Source organism: Coregonus clupeaformis, chromosome 16 (genome assembly GCF_020615455.1).
Source record: "Coregonus clupeaformis isolate EN_2021a chromosome 16, ASM2061545v1, whole genome shotgun sequence".
Classification (NCBI taxonomy): domain Eukaryota; kingdom Metazoa; phylum Chordata; class Actinopteri; order Salmoniformes; family Salmonidae; genus Coregonus; species Coregonus clupeaformis.
This window is the reverse complement of record NC_059207.1, coordinates 55,502,116-55,521,018: the sequence shown is the minus strand read 5'-3', so window position 1 is coordinate 55,521,018 and position 18,903 is coordinate 55,502,116. Positions and strand designations below refer to the sequence as shown.

Here is an 18,903-nt window from a genome sequence, read left to right as displayed (position 1 = left end):
TTTGTCTTGTGCAAGTTTGAAATTGACACAATACCTTTTAGCAAAGGTGTCAGCTAGAGATGATGTGCAGGAGCTTGCAGGGATTTGTATACTGAACAAAAATATAAACGCAACATGTAAAGTGTTGGTCCCATGTTTCATGAGCTGAAATAAAATATCCCCAAAAATGTCCATATGCACAAAAAGCTAATTTCTCTCAAATGTTATGTACACATTTGTTTACATCCCTGTTAGTGAGCGTTTCTCCTTTGCCAAGATAATCCATCCACCTGACAGGTGTGGCATATCAAGAAGCTGATTTAACAGCATGATCATTACACAGGTGCATCTTGTGCTGGGGACAATAACAGGCCACTCTAAAATGTGCAGTTTTGTCACACAACACAATGCCACAGATGTCTCAAGTTGAGGGAGCGTGCAATTGGGATGCTGACTGCGGAATGTCCACCAGAGCTGTTGCGAGAGAATTGAATGTTAATTTCTCTACCATACGTCATTTTAAAAAATTTGGCAGTACGTCCAACCGTGTAAACACACCAGCCCAGGACCTCCACATCCGGCTTATTTACCTGCAGGATCATCTGAGACCAGCCACCCGGAGAGCTGATGAAACTGAAGAGTATTTATTTCTGTAATAAAGCCCTTTTGTGGGGGGAAAAACTCATTCTGATTGGCTGGGCGTGGCTCCCCAGTGGATGGGCGTGGCTCCCAAGTGGGTGGGCCTATGCCCTTCCAGGCCCACCCATGGCTACGCCCCTGCCCAGTCATGTGAAATCCATAGATTGGAGCCTAATGATTTTATTTCAATTGACTGATTTCCTTATATGAACTAACTCAGTAAAATCATTGCATGTTGCGTTTATATTTTTGTATGATGTCTACTTTGATGCTAATTAGCATTTTCTAAGCTGAGAGTAAATAGAGCTGCATATATTGCTAAGTCACCTTGTCCGAGAGAGATTTACATGGTTATCAAAACGTCACACCAGGGTAAGCCTACACGAAACACAGCCCATATTTTAAAACATTAAAAAAATTTAAAAGAACCATTTCCCGTTTGACCGCTAGGTTATGGGCCAATATAAATAGCTTCTACAATCCAATGAGACAACCTTTGATGTGATGAGGTGTGAAATTAAGGAGTCAGGCGCAGGAGGTAAAATACCGAAGTCCAGCGTTTAATCCGTTTTCATAAATCAAACGCCCCAAGCGTCAAACGACACTGTACAAGGGAAAACATCCACCTTGGCAAATAACACAGCCGAGCTACACGCTCTCACAACAAAACAATCACTCACAAAGACAAGGGGAACACTTATACACATACTAATTAGGGGAATGAGCACCAGGTGTGTGTGATTGACAAGACATGACAAGTGGAGTGATGAGAATGGGATCGGCAGTAGCTAGTACTCCAGTGACGACGAACGCCGAAGCCTGCCCGAACCAGGAGGGGGGGCAGCCTCGGCGGAAGTCGTGACAGTTGATGAGAGGGGGGCCTCCCCTTACAGGGAGGCGCCCAGTACACAAAGAGTTGGTCGCTCTTGCGCAAAGCTCTCGTCCTATCGAAGTATATTCACAATGCACATACTAGACACAAAACGGTGAAGTCACTTAGAAATAAATTGCCGCTAACCTTGGGCAAAAAGGTGGGATTGGGCAACAAGGTGACCTTGGAAAAGCCCCGGGCAAACTGTAGGCACGAATGGTGAACTGAGTGCACGCAGACGTAAGGCCGACCAGTAAAGCGGTCTTAAATTAGATATTTAATCTCCACACTTTCCAGCGGCTCAAAAGGCTGCTGTGAAATGGCCTCAAGCACAATAGACAAATCCAATGACGGGCTAAAGGTTTGGGAACTGGATGTAAGTGGCGTGCCCCCTTAATGAAACGTCATAACAGGGTTTTTTTCCCCACAGTGTTTTTAATTAAGCTTATATGGCAGGCCGAGAAAGCGGCACGATAGGCCTTAACAGTAGAGAAAGCTTTCCTGCTGTCCAAAAGGTCCTGCAAGAAGCATAAAACCTCTAACAGAGCATTGGTAAGGAATTATCTGTTTTTGGTCACACCACAGTGAACGCGTAGAAGGGGCCCCAACACTCTGGATAGTCTCAATGACTCCAAGAGGCAAGCCTGTCACATCCAGATGTATCCTCACAGGCCAGGCCCAGAGTGCTTCTGGGGGGAAAATCTCTGTTCGCTTGGGTCAGCAGATCCCTGCGTAACGGGCGTTGCCAAGCCTCGTCATATAGCAGGAGAGTGATCTCCGCTATCCAGAGCTTGCCATCGAGGGGCTACCAAGATGAGGAATAAGCCTTCTTCATTCACTCTGGCCAGAGTGGGGAGTATGAGGCTGAGGGGAGGAAAAGCATTAAGCAACATCCTTGGCCAAGGTGCGCGTATTCTTGTGATGCGAAGAGATCTACAGTACAAACGCTTGACCATCTCTCTCACAGATCTGCTTCACCACTTAATAATAATAATTTGGTGGGTGCTTATTTGTCCCATTTCACACATCTACAAGTATGCATTAATACGCATGTGTGAATTGGAAATGTATTTTTTGCATATCCCACTCTCCCCTAGACACCCTCAGAGTGGGGTCACAGCCAGGGTCTGCCATTATCAACGTCGACCCTGGAACAATTAGGGGTAAGACACTTGGTCAAGGACCCACACAGACTTTTCACCTTCTTTGCTCGGGGATTCAAACTAGTGACCTTTCGGTTTTGGCCCAATGCTCTAACCGCTAGGCTAGGAGTTTTCAGTCCCTTAGATGGGGATTCCCTCTGGACAATAAATCCCGTTCAGTACGCCTGGGACATGAGTCGTGCATAGGGACAGTAGGTGTGCTCCTCTCCACAGAATAATCCTGACGGATAGTCTGTAAGTGCAGGGAGCGAGTACCATCCTGGCGGTTGATATATGCCACTACAGTCGTTTTGGCTATTCTGATCAAGACGTTACAATTCCGAAGGGAGGGTAGAAAGTGTTTCAGTGAAAGAAGCTGTCAGCAGTTCGAGGCAATTTATATGAGCAATGCGGAGTTGTGGGATCATACTCTATTTATTGCATTTCCCTCATGAACTGCGCCCCAGCAAGTGAGCGATGCATATGTTGTCCCCACTTTCCTTGTTGCCAGGAACGAAGATCGAGGGGCTCTTTCAGTGACAGAGAGGCAAGAGACATGATGAAGTCGCCTCTATCTGGCGGTGACGCCGTGTACACAGACGTTGGGCAAACACCCAGCACTGGAAGTCTCTCATCCTCAGTAGGCCAAGAGGTACGTCTTGAACGTGACCTAGCGCCCCCTGTGGAACAGGAAGAGGCACTGTCGGAACGACAAGATCCAGTCTTCCGAGAGTGTTGCCTGATAAGAGAGAGAATTCCAGCTTTATGCCTATTCTCTGTGTTGGCACCAAACAAGTGGGTTACAAGGTGAGTTGTGTCTCATACCGGAATGGAGAGCAAAGCAGGTAATCGTCTATGTAGGCGGAGACTCTCAGCCCCTTGATTCTTAGGGGGGGCAAGAGCTGCCTCTACACACTCGCTGAACGTTCCGGGAACTAGCACTAACCAGAACAGCGATGTATTCGTAGGCCTTGAAAAGCAAACCTCAGAAACCTCCTATGTAATGGCAGGATGCTTATGTGAAAATAAGCGTCATGCAGGTCGACTGAGGTAAACCAGTCGCCTTGATGAATAGTACGAGAAAGCACGTGGAATGTAAGCATACGGAACATGAACTTCATCAGATAGCTGTTGAGGATCCGTAGGTCCAGAATGTGGCGAACCCCTCCCCCTTTCTTGGGAACCAAGGAGTACCGCTGGTATCGCCCTGATAGCCCCTGCTTAATATAGAGGAGATTTCCTGCTCTATTATGCGTGCCGAGTCGCCAGTCCCTACAGATTCCAAAATTCAGTTGAAAACGGGTGGTCTCAGAGTTAACTGCTGTCTGTACCCCTTCATCACTGTGGAACAGATCCAGGGCTGGACTGCGCATGCATGCCAGTTCCCTGCTCTGCTGGCGAGTTGCTTACAGGTCGATAGACTCTCGCTCACCAGTCTTTGGCATGACACCTGCATACAGCAGAGGCTTTTTTTTGTTTAAGGGCAGTATTGACACCAGTGTTGGGGGTAAGGAGTAACTTAGCGCGTTAGTGTTTCAATTTAAGTAATCAGCTACTTTTTCAAATAAGCAATATTATGCATATTTTTGTTGGCGCACACATACACATTCCTTTCCCTACATTCGCCACGGTTTGCGCTCTTTGTTTCTGCACGAATAAGTATTCTCCTATTTAACTGTGCATTCAGTTTAACTGCAGTTCTTATTTTCGCCACTAGTGGCAGTCACCTGATTTCTGGGGGCCTTTGCTTGCAAGTTCTCTGCTGTTAGCAGTTTCTTACTGCCGATAAAAACGTATGATTGCCATAATTTATGTCATTACAGAATTATTAAATTTAACAAATCAAACATTCAAATATCGTAATAGAAGGAAAAGTACAAATCAAAGATAATGCGTCTGTCATTATTACTTGAGTTAGTATAGCCCAGAGTTACAGATTATGGCTGAGGCTATGCAAGCCATTCAAAAAAGGTAGTGTGCTCCCTCTACTGGGCATAAGAATGAACAACGCAAATTCAGTGTTTTCTGTTTTTGGTAACGCAAAAGTAATGTAACAAGTTACTTTAAAAGTAACATTCCCCAACACTGGTTGATACACTGGAACATGGGGACAGTGCTTGGTGGGGACTGACAATTAGTCTTCCTGCCCCGGCTGCTTGAACTAGAGCCGGGGTGAGAGCCGTGGCACAGAGAGCACTCTGGGGTAGAGTGGATTCCCTTAGTCTTCCTTGATAGCGAATGGATGAAAATGAGTCGTTGCAAAAGGGAACTGTTGGCTGCCCCCCTCTGCTGGAAGGGGCGTACCCCCTAGGTAAGGTACCCCTTCCCCGCAGGGGAATCAAATGGGCGGGACCTCGAAGCTTGCACTTCTGCCGCATGGTGGCGACAGCCGGCCCAAACGGTTCCGTCGGCTGGACAGGAGCGTCAAGGAAATCTGCTTTCTCCCTGTCCGACAGAACGTGCGGCAGACACATAGACCTTTTGGTAGATGTACGCAGAGAAGCGGTCTGTCTTACCAGGGAGAGAAATGCCTGTCATTGACGGGGCGGCAGGTAGCTTAGTGGGTAAGAGCGTTGTGCCAGTAACCGAAAGGTCGCTGGTTCTAATCCCCGAGCCGACTCGGTGAAAAATCTGTTGATGTGCCCTTAAGCAAGGCACTTAACCCTAATTGCTCTTAAATTATTAATTTTTTTTTTTTAATTGTCAAGGCACTGGGGTTAAGGAGGTTGGCCAGTGACGGCTCGACCACTGGTGGCTTGTCAAGGCCCAACGCGTCTATGTCCTTGACATCCATGTCAGCAAAAAGTCAGGTTTGGACCTTGCCAGTCAAAGGTTTATACCAATTGCGTTTGGCTTCCCCAGTCAAGCTGGGATAGCTGGGAGGAGTTTGCTGTACCAGTCCCTCTCTGCGTTGCCTCCCCCCGTGGGTTCGGGGCCACTCAATACTGAGTCTGGTCGCTGCCCGTTTCCAGACATCAATGAGCGAATATCTGTCATCCGCCATTGATGCTCCGCTAAGGGCGGAAGAGGGGCGAGCGCTTGTGCCTCCTCATCCTCTACCGCTGTCTGGAGGAGGTTTCCATTGTCCTTGTCGATGAAGAGACCCCCCCTTCCCTCTCTTCTGGGGCCAAGCCCTGGAAAAAAGTGGGTGAATGTCCTCGGGGTAGCCATCCATGACGTTGGCCCATGAGGGCTGGGTCTGCGAGGCAGTTTCCCCGCTTGAGTTAAGAGTGGGACGAACCACATTGGGCTGCTCTGCGCACTCTACGGCAGAGGGTGTTAGCAGCAAAAAAAACAATGGATGCATGACCGGGGTCATTGAACACTGCTTCCGCGTGTTAAACACCCAAGCAGATGACACACAGGAAGCGTGTTACCCAAAATGGTTGCCCCGCATAGGCAAGGTTGTGCTGGTGCAGGGGCCTTGCTTGGTACCCACTGGGCCGAGCTAACAGGTTCCATGGCTCCAAGAAACAGCTAATCTGAGAACAAAGTGAAATGTAACTAGCGTTCGCCACTTGGGCTAGTACCCTAGATAGTTAGCACAGTGCTAGCAGGAGAAGCTAATCCTATAAACAAAGTGACCATAGCTAGCGAAGGACACATGGCCTAGTAGCTAGCACAAAGTTATTCAAAGGAGGCTAGCGCTAAAGCTCTTACAACAAACAAAAGAGTGGCTCTCGACCAATAAGCAGTGACGCTAGGATGGTCAGTCTACTCAACGCCGGTGGAGGGTTGAACTATACGAGCGAACTAGTAACTCTACCCTTCCAGGTAGATAAACTAGTCGGTAGGATAGCTAGCCTTGCCAAGACCTAGCCAGGTTAGCTAAGCCTGGCAGCTAAACTAGCCAAGTCTCAGAAGCTAGCAGTGTGACACTAGCTACAACAGGAGACGAAGGAATAAAAACGGTGAAACAAATTCTTACCTGAAGCGAACATTTTCCTTTCAGTACAGTCACCCAACACAAAAGATAACCCTGCACTCGGCGGCGTAACCTTAACGGCACTGTGAAAAGTTCAACAGGAAAACCGATCAAGTCATGCTGAGGAGAGATAAGAGAGGTGGAAATGATCAGAGGGCAGGCGAGTGGCTCTTTAGTATGAGGAGAGGGCCTCCCTCAATCGCCACGTCTGTCTCCAACAGACGTGTATGATTGGTCATTCGAGCTACTTAGAAAATTCAGGTGAATCCCCATAGTGCCACATCATTTTAAAAGAGCACTGAAGCTAAATTGGGGCCATGCTGCCAAACAGGCTTTAGCCCATCAGAAGTGGAGAGATCTTGTCTCTGCCTTATCTGCCAGACGGCACAAACAGGATAAGTGAAATTTCAATTAGGGTGATATTTTACTCTTCTTAAAATGCTACCGTATTCACTGCTACATTGAAGATAAACATTCAACATTATCCTTCAAATAAACTGGTTGTGAAAAACCTACTTGACAGGTCAGTGCTGTTGTTTGCAAAGCTACGTAGAAAATGGACAATCAATCAATCAACTACAGTACATAGAAGACAAGCAACTAATGTTATCCTTCACGTAAACAGTGGGTTTGGCGATGAATATGTAGTGAGGGCCAGCCAACGAGAGCGTACAGGTCACAATGGTGTGTAGTATATGGGGCTTTGGTGACAAAATGGATGGCACTGTGATAGACTACATCCAATTTGCTGAGTAGAGTGTTGGAGGCTATTTTGTAAATGACATCACCGAAGTCAAGGATCGGTAGGATAGTCAGTTGTACGAGGGCATGTTTGGCAGCATGAGTGAAGGAGGCTTTTTTGCGAAATAGGAAGCCGATTCTAGATTTAACTTTGGATTGGAGATGCTTAATGTGAGTCTGGAAGGAGAGTTTACAGTCTAACCAGACACCTAGGTATTTGTAGTTGTCCACATATTCTAACCCGCCGAGAGTAGTGATTCTAGTCGGGCGGGCGGGTGCAAGCAGCGTTCGGTTGAAGAGCATGCATTTAGTTTTACTAGCTTTTAAGAGCATTTGGAGGCTACAGAAGGAGTGCTGTATGGCATTGAAGCTCGTTTGGAGGTTTGTTAACACAGTGTCCAATGAAGGGCCAGATGTATATAAAATGGTGTCGTCTGCGTAGAGGTGGATCTGAGAGTCACCAGCAGCAAGAGCGACATCATTGATATACACAGAGAATAGAGTCGGCCTGAGAATTGAACCCTGTGGCACCCTCATAAAGACTGCCAGAGGTCCAGACAACAGGCCCTCCGATTTGACACATTGAACTCTATCTGACAAGTAGTTGGTGAACCAGGCGAGGCAGTCATTTGAGAAACCAAGGCTATTTAGTCTGCCAATAAGAATGCGGTGATTGACAGCATGGGCAAGTTGCAGCAGAGAGTGCAGAGCTGGTGGCCGGGGTAGGGGTAGCCAGGTGGAAAGCATGGCCAGCCATAGCAAAATGCTTGTTGAAATTTTCGATTATCGTAGATTTATCGGTAGTGACAGTGTTTCCTAGCCTCAGTGCAGTGGGCAGCTGGGAGGAGGTGCTCTTATTCTCCATGGACTACAGTGTCCCAAAACTTTTTGGAGTTAGTGCTACAGGATGCAAATTTCTGTTTGAAAAAGCTTGTCTTTGCTTTCCTAACTGATTGTCTATATTGGTTCCTGACTTCCCTGAAAAGTTGCATATCACAGGGGCTGTTCGATGCTAATGCAGTATGCCTTGGAACTCTGAAAACAAAATATTACCATCATTATAATAGCTATGCTGATAGGTTAGCTGAATACCAACAGCACAACCAGAGCCGTACATATTATATCTACAGTCTCTAAGCTTGACATGCTCTAGTCACCATGCTATATCATACTGTTTGTGAAAAAACAAGATATCCTCTTCATCTGACCAACAATAGCGTGAAGACTTGCTGTTTCCAGGAAAACTATTTTGATGTAAAACAAAATATATACACCAAACATTACAAACACCTTCCTAATATTGAGTCGTCCCCCCCACCCCCTTTTGCCCTCAGAACAGCCTCAATTTTTCAGGACATGGACACTACAAGGTTTCGAAAGTGTTCCACAGGGATGCTGGTGTTTGACACCCAAGCAGACGACACACAGGGAGTGAGTGTCCTTACCCGAAATGGTCGCCCCGCAAACGCAAGGTTGTGCTGGTGCAGGGGCCTTGGTTGGTACCCACTGGGCTGAGCTAGCAGGTTCCATGGCTCCAAGAAACAGCTAATCCGAGAACAAAGTGAAACTTAACTAGCGTTCGCCACTTGGGCTAGTAGCCTAGATAGTTAAAACAGTGATGACTCCCATATTGACTCCAATGCTTCCCACAGTTGTGTCAAGTTGGCTGGATGTCCTTTGGGTGGTGAACCATTCTTGATACACACGGGAAACTGTGGACCGTGAAAAACCCAGCAGCGTTGCAGTTCTTGACACAAACTGGTGCGCCTGGCACCTACTACCATACCCCATTCAAAAGGCATGTACGTGTGCCATTCAACCCTCTGAATGGCACACATCCACAATCCATGTCTCAAGGCTTAGAAATCCTTCTTTATCCTGTCTCCACCCCTTCATCTACACTGATTGAAGTGGATTTAACAAGTTACATCAATTAGGGATCATTGCTTTCACCTGGATTCACCTGGTCAGTCTATGTCATGGAAAGAGCAGGTGTTCTTAATGTTTTTTTATACTCAGTGTATATTTTGATGTGTTATAGAAACCTATTGCATGAATGTTGAGCGTATAAGTGATGACTGTTAGCTCTGTATGTATGTTGCCATGATATCAGATTAAACCGCCACACTGGTAAGTATTGAAGACATCATAAATAGCCCTACCAGATTACAGTAAAGCATATTATAGATTCTAGTAAATATCACAGTAAAAAGTCCACTCACAACTCTTGCGAATTCCCTTCCAAACCCAAAGCATTACACATGTAACACTGCAATACCTCATGGTCTCATTACAATGTCAAAATAGTGGCATTTTACCATTGTAACGAGAGCTGCCAATGAAGTCCCTTACAACAATCTCAGTGCCCATGTACCAGCCACCGAAGGGGTGCTAATGTTTAGAAATGCTTTATAAAATTATCATAATACCTCCAAGATGTTGTAGCGAGAGCTGTCACAGAAGTCCCTGACTCCGATCTCTGTGCCCATGTACCAGCCACTGAAGGGACAGGCGGTGAATTCCAGCCCCCCCACCTCTAGCAGCATGCTAGATACAGCAGGCAGGCTGTACCACTTCAGATTCAAGTCCTTGAACCAATCATACCTGTATGCCGAAGCATAGAAGGACAAAGAGATGCATTCAAATGAATAACAGTCAAGGTTTGGAGGAGAGATGGTGAATGTGACATAACTTGATTAATTCATTCAAACGAATAGGCTAGCATTCAAGGTATGTAGAGGATGTTTAAGGGTACATATTATATACAGCTTAAACTGAAGCTGACTTGACTTCTGTTGTTCAACTCAAGGTGCTTCCATCTCAACAATTCTATACAGCTAAGAGTTGAAAAGTTTACAGATCTGCCGACTGTGATGTGGTGTGTATTGCTTTACAAGGCAATTTGCTCCTACACTGTAGTTCATAGATACACAGCCAAGAAGTACAGGAGTGCAGCCAAAACTAACATTATCACATGCTCACAGCACAAACACTTGTAATCGCTTCTGAAATTACTGGCCCTACATCCATCTACCTGGTACTACACAGGCTCTGAGTTGCCCCTGGGGGACGGTCTACGCAGTAGCAGAGAGCCATCACCGCTTCATGTAATGATGAGATGCTAGTGGCAGCAGCAGCCAAGATGGCAACAGAGCAGAGTTAAGGCCAACTAAACTGATGCAGGGGGTGTTTGGGGAGAGGGCCAGTTCTGGGATGTACTGGGGATGAAACTCCCTCTGTGCCTGAAGACTGGTGACATTGTGGGGGAGTGTGTGAGTGTTTCTGTCTATGCAAAAACATGGCCAGTACATTGTTTCATTTTAAGTGGTATGCTAGTGTGGCAATTGGAACACACCCCAACCCAGCCTCTGTTCAAATCAAATTGTAATTTGTCACATGCGAATACAACAGACCTTACAGTGAAATGCTTACTTACAAGCCCTTAACCAACAACGCAGTTTTAAGAAAGAATACCCCCCACCCCCCAAAAAAATAAATAAAAAAAAATCACAAAAAAATACAATATAAAATAATACTAAATAAAAGTAACAAATAATTAAATGAGCAGCAGTAAAAATAACAATAGCGAGGCTATATACAGGGGGTACCGGTACAGAGTCAATGTGCAGGGGCACTGGTTAGTTGAGGTAATATGTTATTAAAGTGACTATGCATAGATAATAAACAGAGTAGCAGCAGCGTAAAGGGGGTAGAAGCTGTTTAGAAGCCTCTTGGACCTAGACTTGGCGCTCCGGTACCGCTTGCCGTGTGGTAGCAGAGAGAAGTCTATGACTAGGGTGGCTGGAGTCTTTGACAATTTTTTGGGCCTTCCTCTGACACTGCCTGGTATAGAGGTCCTGGATGGCAGGAAGCTTGGCCCCAGTGATGTACTGGGCCGTACGCACTACCCTCTGTAGTGCCTTGCGGTCGGAGGCCAAGAGTTGCCATACTAGGTGATGATGCAACCAGTCAGGATGCTCTCGATGGTGCAGCTGTAGAACTTTTTGAGGATCTGAGGACCCATGCCAAATGTTTTCAAAGGGCAGTGTGGAGCGCAATAGAAATTGCGTCATCTGTGGATCTGTTGGGGCGGTATGCAAATTGGGGTGGGTCTAGGGTTTCTGGGATAATGGTGTTGATGTGAGCCATGACCAGCCTTTCAAAGCACTTCATGGCTACAGATGTGAGTGGTACGGGTCGGTAGTCATTTAAGCAGGTTACCTTAGTGTTCTTGGGCACAGGGACTATGGTGGTCTGCTTGAAACATGTTGGTATTACAGACTCAGACAGGGAGAGGTTGAAGATGTCAGTGAAGACACGTGCCAGTTGGTCTTACTCACGTCGGCTACGGAGAGCGTGATCACACAGTCGTCCGGAACAGCTGATGCTCTCATGCATGTTTCAGTGTTACTTGCCTCGAAGCGAGTATTGAAGTAATTTAGCTCGTCTGGTAGGCTTGTGTCACTGGGCAGCTCACGGCTGTGCTTCCCTTTGTAGTCTAATAGTTTGCAAGCCCTGCCACATCCGACGAGCGTCGAAGAAGGTGTAGTACGATTCGATCTTAGTTCTGTATTGACGCTTTGCCTGTTTGATGGTTCATCGGAGGGTATAGCGGGATTTCTTATAAGCTTCCGGGTTAGAGTCCAGCTCCTTGAGAGCGGCGGCTCTACCCTTTAGCTCAGTGCGGATGTTGCCTGTAATCCATGGCTTCTGGTTGGGGTATGTACGTACAGTCACTGTGGGGACGACGTCATCGATGCACTTATTGATGAAGCCAGTGACTGATGTGGTGTACTCAATGCCATCGGAAGGACCCCGGAATATATTCCAGTATGTGCTAGCAAAACAGTCCTGTAGCTTAGCATCTGCTTCATCTGAGCACTTTTTTATTGACCGAGTCACTGGTGCTTCCTGCTTTAGTTTTTGCTTGTAAGCAGGAATCAGGAGGATAGAGTTATGGTCAGATTTGCCAAATGGAGGGCGAGGGAGAGCTTTGTACACGTCTCTGGAGTAAAGGTGGTCTAGAGTTTTTTCCCCCTCTGGTTATACATTTAACATGCTGGTAGAAATGAGGTAAAACGGATTTAATTTTCCCTGCATTAAAGTCCCCGGCCACTAGGAGCGATGCCTCTGGATGAGCGTTTTCCTGTTTTTTTATGGCCGTATACAGTTCATTGAGTGCGGTCTTAGTGCCAGCATTGTGGTGGTAAATAGACAGCTATGAAGAATACAGATAAACTCTTGGTAGATAGTGTGGTCTACAGCTTATCATGAGATACTCTACCTCAGGCGAGCAAAATCTTGAGACTTCCTTAGATATCGTGCACCAGCTGTTGTTTACAAATGTACATAGACCGCCACCCCTAGTCTTACCAGAGGGTGCTGTTCTATCCTGCCGATACAGTGTATAATCCGCCAGCTGTATGTTATTCATGTCTCCGTTTAGCCACGACTTGGTGAAACATAAGATACAGTTTTTAATGTCCCCAAGCCATAAGACTGTTCGTGTATCACTCTGTGTTTGACACTTGGACGTGTGTTTGTGTGGTCGCACTCACTTGGGGTGTGTGATCTGCACCTCCAGAATGAGGTCTTGAGGGATCTCAAACAGCTCTGGGTCGTTCCCATTGGATTGCAGCAGGAGGGGCAGCACGTCGAAACGACCCTTAGGAGCCTTCCAGCCCTGCTGGATGCAGATCTAGTGACCAAAACCAACACATTTCATAAAGATTTTATATGGACTCACTCAAGTTATTTAGTTGTGTAACTCCTGTTTGGTCGTTTCCACTCCAGTTTTAGTCAGAGCTTTGGCCTTGCTCGGAGGCATGCTATATAAAGACATTGAACACTTTCAGGTTTTGTGATCTACTGTAAGTGGTTCAGTGGGTTGAAACTGACAAGGCAAAGTTTGCGATTTCAAATCCCATGAGGGACACATATTCCATGCTCTTACGAACAATAATTCACTTTGAATAACAGTGACCACAGTGTCATTTTACTGTACCTCAGTGAATTCCACGTTGGCTGGGTCTCCCAGAATCTGACCGTCGGGCTGCTTGTAACCAGCGTAGCGAATCAGCTGTGTGTTCCACACCCGAAAGTCGTGCTTGCCATCTGTCCTCTGAGGAAATATGGTAATGGCAGATCTGGATAGAAACAGAAAACAACCCACCAGCCCCCAGAGAGAAAGTTTAATGATGAGTTTATAGACAGGATCTATAGATTAGCAATGCAACAAATTAATGTCTAATGGTTTAGGGAAGTTTAATTTAGGAGGTTGTGGGTAAGGCAGGTTAGGAAGGCTGACGGGCCCAAAGCTCAGTTACCTTTAGTCCCCCACTACTGAACCTATCCTGTTGGGTTAAGCTAATGCCATGACAGGGCAAAAGGGTTGATTCTACTAATCTGGCTGTAAGTCTCTGTCCCAGAGGAACCATGTGTCTCTGGGCACCAATCTCTATGCTTGCCTTACAGAGAAACTAGTGTCCTCCGTAGTCAATACAAGCCCAAAGAATGAGAGGAGAATTGACAATATAAAAAACTCAGATTGTTTTGGGGTCTGAATCTAAGAAGAACCTGCATGGCCGCAGATCAGTTTGTGCTTCAGCCAACTCCTTCATTTGTTGTTATGCCATGCACAAACCCGACAGAGGAGTTGGCTAAAGCTCAAACTGATTTGCTATCAGGCTTCTGCTACATGCTGACTGTGGCTAAGTATTCTTTGATGTATAGTATCAGCGGTCTTTGGGAATGTGATGTGAGGTTAAGTGACTCAGTGCAGTGATGAGTCAGATACTGATAAGTAGGGGAGAGTGGGGTATGTTGAGACATTTGTTACACCACTACGTCAAGGGAAATATAGTATTCTTTCTAACAAAGATAACTACATATATTTCAGGATGTCGTGTATCCCTGGAAATAATCAGAATTCATGTAAAACATACGTCTTGAAAACATAGCTTGTCCCCCCCCAAAAAGTGGTCTCTTGGCACAACTTACCCCGGGTATGGGGTAAATTGAGCATAGGGACAGGGTAAGTTGAGCCGCCTTGGGGTAAGTGGGTGATGGAGTCCTGTGACAGTGGGTGATGGTCCTGGTAGGTCAAAGTTTAATTCATGGAATTGGGGTGTGGTATATTGTATATCTTAAATGTATGCCTACATTCAGATATAGATCTCCCTGTTCAATATCACTTACCCTTCCATTTATTAACCAGTTGTCTGGGACATGGATGTTGTTTCCATGTGCCAATTCATAGGCATGTTCTCTGCATTTGAGGCTACTAAGCCCATGAAACTGGTCAGCGAGATTATTGATATGTTTAGCAAGCTCAGACTCCATGTCATCAGATAAGACCTTGTGTGCCTCTGGCTCTGCTACTCTATCATAGCCTCTCTTTCGCACAGGTACATGTTAATTTTCTTTCTTGTCAATGTAACTCTTCAGTGTCATTCATTCGCTTTTTCCCCCATCCCTTGCTGCAGCTCGAATGGACTTGTTCCCTTCCCTCACTTCCTTGGCTGCTCTCTTAAGAACCTCAAGGGGTGCTACACCTCCGCTTGCTTTACATTTGTATACACAGGGCATGATGATGTCCGCTCTGTAACAATAAAAATGCACTATGCATGACACATTGTAAAAATACTACGCATATTATGCGGACAAAATGTAAAATCATCATTTGTATGGGGTATGGTGGCCATTGGCTCAACTTACCAAGGCAAACATTTTAACTACATTAGCCCACACTGCTACAAGAATGCACTTTAATGCTTGGTTTAGGACCTCATATTCTAGCATCAGGAAACCTATAACAAATTAATTTGACTTTGTGAAAATCCGTTTTTTGGACCTTTTGTGTATAGTTTCCTAGAAGCAACGTGTGGCTCAACTAACCCCCCTGTTGTTTATTAATTGGGGAGTAAAGACTTGGTGTCATGGTGTGTGGTTAGGCTTGGCAGAGCTGTATTGGACTGATCCTGGCTGGGAGGAAAGTCTACCTCACTAGAGAGACGCAGTTGAGATTGACAGACAGGGAACAGAGGGAGACAAAGAGAGAGACAGAGAGATTCAAGGTGACAGAAAGGGAGGGAGATAAAACAGAAAGAGAGCCAGATAGAGAAACTGGACAAAGGGAAGAGAGTGACAGACCAGACGAGCATAGAGAGGAAATAAACACAGAAAAGAGGCCGACAGACAACATTGAGAAAAAGGCACAGGGACAGACAACACTGCCGACTCACCTCAGGTTGCCTTTGTTAGTGGCATACTTGATGTGGTTGCAGATGTAATTGTACATTCCATGAGCCGTTGTGCAGTCTCTGGCATCGAATACCTGTTAGAAAATCATGTAATGATCCCGCTGGGCAAAAACTGGTTGAATCAAAAGTTGTTTCCACGTCATTTCAAACCCCCTCAAAAAAATCTACGTGAGGACGTTGAATCAACTTGGAAAACTGATTGATTTACATTTAGTTGAGCAAATCCAAAACTAGACGTTGAACTGACGTCTGTGCCCAGTGGGATAGGAAATGCTACCACAGTTTAATTGAGTGCAATGTTTCGACCTGAAGGTCTTCGTCACTCATACAAACAACTCAACACAAAGAATCCAAGGACCTCAGTGAAAGCATGTTGTCATTTATGCTATATTGTTAGGGGAAAAAATGAATAGCGGCATACTCCATTAGTGTGATTTGATTCCCATTAGATATCACTTTCATCATCAGCGTTTATTTGATTGTTTCACTACTAACGTTTGACCTGCGATGCCTGGCCTGCCTCCATCAACATGTGTAGCGACATCACAGCCAATATGTTGTTGAAATGGTGAAACATCACTCTGCAATGCATTTATTTTTCAAAGTTCAAACTTTTATAATTCAGCACATATTAAATCACAAATATTGCTAGATTACACAGATCATGAATATTCACGGATCATGACGAGAGGCGGGGAATGTGTTGTGTACCTCCAGCCAAGTTGATTTTTTAAGTTTATCGTAATTGATGTCATATTGGCTTAGATATGATGGTAGGGAGATTTGATTTTAATATAACCGCCCAGTCAAAATCTCACTTTTAAAAGTTCATATTCTGTTAACTCATACCCAAGTAATGTTGTTGACTCATACCCAAATAATGTTGTTGACTCATGTGGCCAAAGCATAAATCTGAAAAAATAAACACTTTAAAAAAGAAAAAAACACCTCAAAACAGACTGTTGTATCTCAAACACACCAAAAATGCTTGCCATTTTCTCATAGAACATGATGTTATCTCCCTGAGGAGAATGAGCTGGCCAATCAGCAGTCTACTTGCATGGATATTTTTTATGACTGGTATACGCCCACACCATTCTGTTGTTGGAGTACGCCCACACCATTCCAACACCGAAAATCTGCTTTTTAAAAGATGCAATGTCACTTTTTTGGGTGACCTGACCAAATTCACATAGAAATGAGTTATAGATCTGTCAATCTCACTGAAAGCAAGTCTAAGAAACGGTAGATATGTTCTATGAGCGTTATTTCTAATGCTTCCTGTGCATATGTTTGGTTTTTGAGTCTTTTACTTTCGGTTTTATACACTAGCTTCAAAAACAGCTGAAAATACAATATTTTTGGTTATGGAAAATAGATTTCACAGCAGTTTAGATGGTACAATGATTATCTACACTGTACTTGCTTGTTTTGTCACATAAACTGAAATTAGGCTAACTATTAGAATTTGAGCAACCAGGATATGGAGGAGTGATTTTTGCATAGTGCATCTTTAACATACTTATTTTTAAATTGAAGACTATTTCACTGATATTGTAACTAATTATAGGTCATATTTCATAAAAATCGGTAAACAATGGGCAGTTACTTTAACATTGAGCATCGAGTTTCTGACCTATAGTTTGGACCACTGAATCCTGCCTACACAGCGCATTTCATCTGAGTTTCCTACCTGTAGTTTGGACCACTGGATGCGTCCTACACAGCGGGCAGCGTTCCTCCAGGCGTGCTTGGCTCCGTAGATCAGCTCAGTGTCCTTCAGCTGGTACGTCCCTGACACCCCAATCTCCTTAGTCACCTCCTCCAGCCGGTCCACATGGGCCTTCGAGCCAAACCTGATGAACACAGCCACAAGGACAGAGAGTAAAGTAAAACAAGGACATGTAAAAAGGATTGGATTTGGAGTATTTCTTGCATTAAAACATTGTGTGCACAGATGCATGAGAAGCACAGAAAGAAATACTCTAAAGTAACACAGATTACTATTTGCATCAAATGTATGTGAGGAAAAACAAAACTGCATTTGTACTACTGGTGGGAATTTTGGCAATGAGGGATGCAGGCAAGTACATCCAAAGGTTCTTAAAGTAGCTAAAGTATAGGGTCAGTGTAACTTTCTTGCCTTTTGATGGAGGTGTAGTACTGGTCTATGAAGTCAGTAGCCAGCGGCAGCAGCTCCTCTTTGGTCCGAGATTCGTCTGGCTTGCGGCTCCCCTGGCTAGGTGTCATGATGGACCCGAAACACACACGCTCAGTGCAGAGCGGCAACTGAAAGGCAATGTGGATGACATCACATCAATGCTTTAAGTCATCAGAGCCTTGAATTTCCTTGTGGCTTCCATCTGATCACACAGCCCAGCCCCCCGTGGCCTCCTGACACAGGTCCTTTGTTCAGTTCACATGGATTCCATAGCACTTGGAAACCCTCTCATCTACTTCTCCCTCCATCTCTACTTCCCCCTCCATCTCTACTTCTCCCGCTTTTACGCTCCCTCTCCTACAGACGTATTCATGTAAGAGTAAAGTAGTGTAATTTACCACCCCCTTCTTATCCTGTCAGAACAACAAGTCTAGGGTGCTTGACTTAAAATGTCATGAAGCCCGCTCATTGATCATTCCATTAAATCTGCGATTGGTACATCCATTCTTTGACTTTTAAATTAATTCTATATTATTCAAGAATCAAAATGGGTATATAACTTATAAATGCCCAATGAGCTTAGTTCAACTGTTGTACCCAATCAGAACCCAAAATATAAGCTTGGTTTTACGCCAATGTTAGTAAACATAGCCTCAAAACATGGTTAAGAATTTAATATCATGGATGGTCATTCCTTGCATCTATAGCTCGGTCTATGAATCTGAGAGCGGTTACATTTCTCTAGCCCCATCCCTCAGCTTTTTACCAAAACAGTGGCCGGGTGACACTAATTGTTTGAACTGCAGATTGCCCCTGGACGTATATGTCCAGAATGACTGAATTAGTCATTGAGTCATAGTGGCAGCCTTCAATTGAGCACAGAGAACACACAGACAGGAGAAGTAACAGAGGAAAGAGGGGGAACACACACACAGAAAAAAAAAAGGAGACGGATCATCACCCAGACCAACCTTGTATGGTCAGAGGAATACAATTATAATTGAAGTGCGCTGTCACTTTGGGTAGCTGTTAATGCAGTCACCAGATTAGTGGCAGAGGGGGAAAGAGGGAGAAAACGGTCGCCCGAGCACAAACCCAGAGTGGAAATGTAACAATAACTCAACAGCGCACCCACCCGCACTGTCCAGCCACTCAGGTTATGTCCCAAACCCCCCTTCCCCTGC

The 18,903-nt window shown here is 45.1% G+C and overlaps 1 protein-coding gene across 2 annotated transcripts in view; it reads right to left on the bottom strand.

Annotated features, from left to right (window-relative positions):
* nos1 (nitric oxide synthase 1 (neuronal)) overlaps positions 1–18,903 on the bottom strand; it is a 71,781-nt gene that overhangs the window by 35,893 nt on the left and 16,985 nt on the right. For both annotated transcript variants that reach the window (XM_041901657.2, XM_041901658.2), the window contains exons 5-10: positions 17,702–17,847; positions 17,252–17,414; positions 15,541–15,632; positions 13,302–13,443; positions 12,856–12,995; positions 9,727–9,901 (exon numbers count right to left, since the gene is read on the bottom strand). In XM_041901657.2, the coding sequence (XP_041757591.1) occupies positions 9,727–9,901; positions 12,856–12,995; positions 13,302–13,443; positions 15,541–15,632; positions 17,252–17,414; positions 17,702–17,847 (858 nt within the window). The remainder of the gene's footprint in view (positions 1–9,726; positions 9,902–12,855; positions 12,996–13,301; positions 13,444–15,540; positions 15,633–17,251; positions 17,415–17,701; positions 17,848–18,903) is intronic.